The sequence below is a fragment of the Limulus polyphemus genome, unplaced genomic scaffold (genome assembly GCF_000517525.1).
Source record: "Limulus polyphemus unplaced genomic scaffold, Limulus_polyphemus-2.1.2 Scaffold3675, whole genome shotgun sequence".
NCBI classification, from domain to species: domain Eukaryota; kingdom Metazoa; phylum Arthropoda; class Merostomata; order Xiphosura; family Limulidae; genus Limulus; species Limulus polyphemus.
Genome location: NW_013669285.1, coordinates 1650 through 6102, shown reverse-complemented (window position 1 = coordinate 6102; position 4453 = coordinate 1650). Strand labels below are relative to the sequence as shown.

Sequence of the window (4453 nt, the reverse complement as noted above, 5' to 3'; positions counted from 1 at the left end):
ATGTCACACACAGTAGTCTCTCATAGTCTTGTCTGTTGATAATACATCCTATGTTACATACAGTAGTCTCTCAGTCTTGTCTGTTGATAATACAGCCTATGTTACATAGAACAGTCTGCACAGTCTTGTCTGTTGATCAGTTGACCTATGTCATATACAGTAGTCTCACACAGTCTTGTCTGTTGATCAGTTGACCTATGTCATATACAGTAGTCTCACACAGTCTTGTCTGTTGATCAGTTGACCTATGTTATATATAGTAGCTTCACACAGTCTTGTCTGTTGATCAGTTGACCTTTGTTATATATAGTAGCTTCACACAGTCTTGTCTGTTGATCAGTTGACCTTTGTTATAATAGTAGCTTCACACAGTCTTGTCTGTTGATCAGTTGACCTATTTGATCAACAGACAAGACTGTGTGAAGCTACTATATATAACGTTGACCAATGTTATATATAGCAGCTTCACACAGTCTTGTCTGTTGATAACACAGCTTATGTTATGTATAGTAGCTTCACACAGTCTTGTCTGTTGATAATACAGCCCATGTCACATACAGTAGTCTCTCAGTCTTGTCTGTTGATAATACAGCCTATGTTACATAGAATAGTCTGCACAGTCTTTTCTGTTGATCAGTTGACCTATGTCATATACAGTAGTCTCACACAATCTCGTTTGTTGATCAGTTAACCTATGTTATATATAGTAGCTTCACACAGTCTTGTCTGTTGATCAGTTGACCTTTGTTATATATAGTAGCTTCACACAGTCTTGTCTGTTGATCAGTTGACCTATGTTATATATAGCAGCTCCACACAGTCTTGTCTGTTGATCAGTTGACTTATGTTATGTATAGTAGCTTCACACAGTCTTGTCTGTTGATCAGTTAACCTATGTTATATATAGCAGCTCCACACAGTCTTGTCTGTTGATCAGTTGACCTTTGTTATATATGATAGCTTCACACAGTCTTGTCTGTTGATCAGTTGACCTATGTTATATATAGCAGCTTCACACAGTCTTGTCTGTTGATAACACAGCTTATGTTATGTATAGTAGCTTCACAGTTTTGTCTTTTGATAATACAGCCTATGTTATGTACAGTAACTTCACAGTCTTGTCTGTTGATCAGTTGACCTTTGTTATAAATAGTAGCTTCACACAGTCTTGTCTGTTGATAACACAGCCCATGTTATATACAGTAGCTTCACAGTCTTGTATTTTGATAACACAGCCCATGTTATATACAGTAGCTTCACAGTCTTGTCCGTTGATAATACAACCTTTGTTATATACAGTAGCTTCACAGTCTCATCTGTTCATCAGTCAGCCTATGTTACATATATATATATAGACACACACACACAAGTAGTAGTAAGCTTATAGTAGCAGTGGAGTTATGATGTAAGAAGTAGCAAGGACATGTAGGCATTCACATCTATACATCCTGCAGATAATTAATTTATGTGACACACAGCGCAAGGCCCCATTTTATGACCATTGTGTTGGTTCAACTGATGGTCATTTTAGCATAATGTATGTTAATGTCTACTACACTGGTCAACATACTCCTTGATATGTCATGAATGGTAAATATGTAAAGATATTTCTGTATACATTTTTGTTTATGGAAGTAGACTTTCAGCTTTACATAATAATGAACTGACAGGAATGAGTGACAATATATTTTACCACAGTCATAGCTGAAAGTTCCAAATAACCTTTAACTGTTTTATGCAGTTTATTTTAAAACTACTAACTAGCCATAGGTGATAATAGGTCTCAAAGAAGTTTTAGGAAAGTTACTATGAAAATATATCAAACACTGTTTTAAATATTTAGTCATATGATCAATTGTGTTCTGTAAAACAAAACATTTTTATAAAGTTATAGACTGACACAAAGAAGTATCTCACTATAATATACCCAGAAAGTTGTTATTGTTTTACTGTAGCACAGCAATTTAAAACAAACCTTTTGCTCTCCAGAATGGCTTCTTATAGTAAACATTGGCTTTTATTACACATCCAACAGGAGTTCTCTGGATCAACTGGTTTCTTAGAGGTGGTAAAGGTGGGTCATAGTGTAGCTTCATTTGTAACGGAAGGGGTATAGCCATAATCAAGTATTTTGCCTGAAAATAAACATATTTTTTAATTTGCTTGTTTGTAGTTTGAGCACAAAGCTGCATAATGAGCTATCTGTGCTCTGCCCACCATGGGTATCGAAAGCCGGTTTCTAGCATCATAAGTCTGCAGACATACTGCTGTGCCATTGGGGGCATAATCAGCTTAAATAGAGAACTGTACAAAAATAACTAAAAAAAATAAAATAATGCCATCATTTGTTTCCAAGTAGTTATATACAGGTAATAAAATAAGGACATTTTCAAACTTATAGAGCAATTAGGAATTGTAGGTTTTATTCTACTTCTACAGCCAAGTAGGATATCAATACTTTTAATGTGAAATTTGTGAAAATATAAACCTTTAAAACAAAGTTATGATAAAACAAGAAACCACATTAATCTAATACATCCAGCACCTTGTCAGTGTAAACTACATTAAAATTAATACATCAAAGACATAATGACTTCTCTAACAAAATAAGAAAAAATATTGCTGACCTAAAGTTCCTACCAGCCAGATGTGTGCTCTAATGAGTTAAACTATTATTGAACCAAAGTTCCTACTAACCAGATATGTTCTAATGAATTAAACTATTAATGAACCAAAGCTAATACCAGCCAGATGTGTGCTTTAATGAGTTCAACTATTAGTGAACCAAAGTTCCTACTAACCAGATATGTGCTCTAATGCATTAAACTATTATTGAACCAAACCTCCTACCATCCAGATGTGTGCTGTAATGTGCTGAACTATTGCTGAACCAAAGTTCTTACTAACCATATAGGTGCTATTATGGGCTGAACCAGTTTCTACTGATCAGATGGGTGCTGTAATGAACTTAACTGTTGCCATTGTTCTACTTAGCTTAAGCTCACTGTTTTCAACAATGTACTTAATTTTGAGAAGTTCTTTTGACATACTGAACTCCGTATGAATGATTGTGACATGCAGGTAATTTACTTAAATTCAGTGAACAGAATGGCTGGAGTAATTCAAAATGTTTTTCTCCAGAAATTATGAAATATATAAACTCAGAAACCTTATAATTATTTTTTTATTTACGTATTACATATCTCTCTTTTTTTTTTTTCTACAGAACATGCCCAATTAAATTGAATTTGTTTGTAAGTTCTAAATGCTAACTACAAACATGGTTGAGAGCTTCCAAAAACAAATATATACTAGAATATGCTAAATGTCTATGTGTTTCAAAACTTGATAAAACTTTATATCACGTTGTCAACAGATCACTATATATTCAATGTCCTTGTTACTCAAAACTTACTAACCTTCAAAAACAAGTTGTTAATTACTTTAACAATGTAAATATAACTCAAATCTTCCTAACATCTGAAAACAAGTTGTTAATAAATCAATACATACTTAACATAAAAATGACTCGAAACTTCCCAACTCAAGTTGTTAGTAAATCAATAAACACTTGGTTTTTATAAGCCTTATATATTACAAATAATGTACATATTGTTTTTTACATTAAACCTTTTCTTACTTTGTATGACCTGCCATCTGTTGTTGTTACTGTCACATCAATATCTGACTGCTTCAGCTCGTATACTTGCGAGTTTAATAACACCTTTTCTAAAATAAAAAAAAGATTATGTAACTTATAACTTAAATAAAACAAAGTGAAATTCCATTTATACAAAGAAAGTAGAATTACAGCAATCTGGATAAAAGATTTATCATTAAAACTTTACAAGAACTATATGCTGCAATACATATGAAATTGGCCATCAAGTTTATAATTTTAACTTTCATAAAGTTACTTTGAAATAACAGTTAGTAGAGAATAGTTTTGTTCATCAGGGGAACATATTTTTAATTTTATTTTTTCTGGTTATTAAAAGGTATTCTTTGAAACAGCAATTATATTTGCATAGTCTTAGCTTCTGTTTTTTTTTATTAATAATAAATATATTAAAAGCCTTAAAATTTTGGAAGAAGAAAACTCTTTATCAAACCTTATTCTAAGTATCTATTTCATATCAAGTTGTTTTACATGATCTTCACCATGTAAAAGTATTGAATATACAAGTTCCCTTATTTTGACATCCTTTAGGGGGAGTTCTTATTCCATACAAGCTTTTGTCTGCCATCCTATTATCTAACCAATCCTTTCAGCTCTTCTAAGCTATCATCACTGTGAGTTAAAGTTTTAATATAACTTGATCTGACAATCCCATAACTTCAAGACAGTATCTTTAGTTGTTTATCTGCAACCTTAAAGTTCCATCATCTACTTCTCATATCCTCGTCTGTTATAACATCTATAAATTGGTCATGTGCCGATGAATTAGGCATA

General features: G+C 32.5%; 1 protein-coding gene across 1 annotated transcript in view; it reads right to left on the bottom strand.

Moving 5' to 3' along the window:
- LOC106469830 (amine oxidase [flavin-containing] B-like) overlaps positions 1–3729 on the bottom strand; it is a gene marked incomplete at its 5' end in the record, with an annotated part of 17580 nt that extends 13851 nt beyond the window's left edge. Inside the window, 2 exons of the mRNA XM_013930342.2 lie at positions 1976–2135; positions 3641–3729. Coding sequence (XP_013785796.1) covers positions 1976–2135; positions 3641–3729 — 249 coding nt within the window. The remainder of the gene's footprint in view (positions 1–1975; positions 2136–3640) is intronic.
- Between the last annotated feature and the right edge of the window lie 724 nt (positions 3730–4453).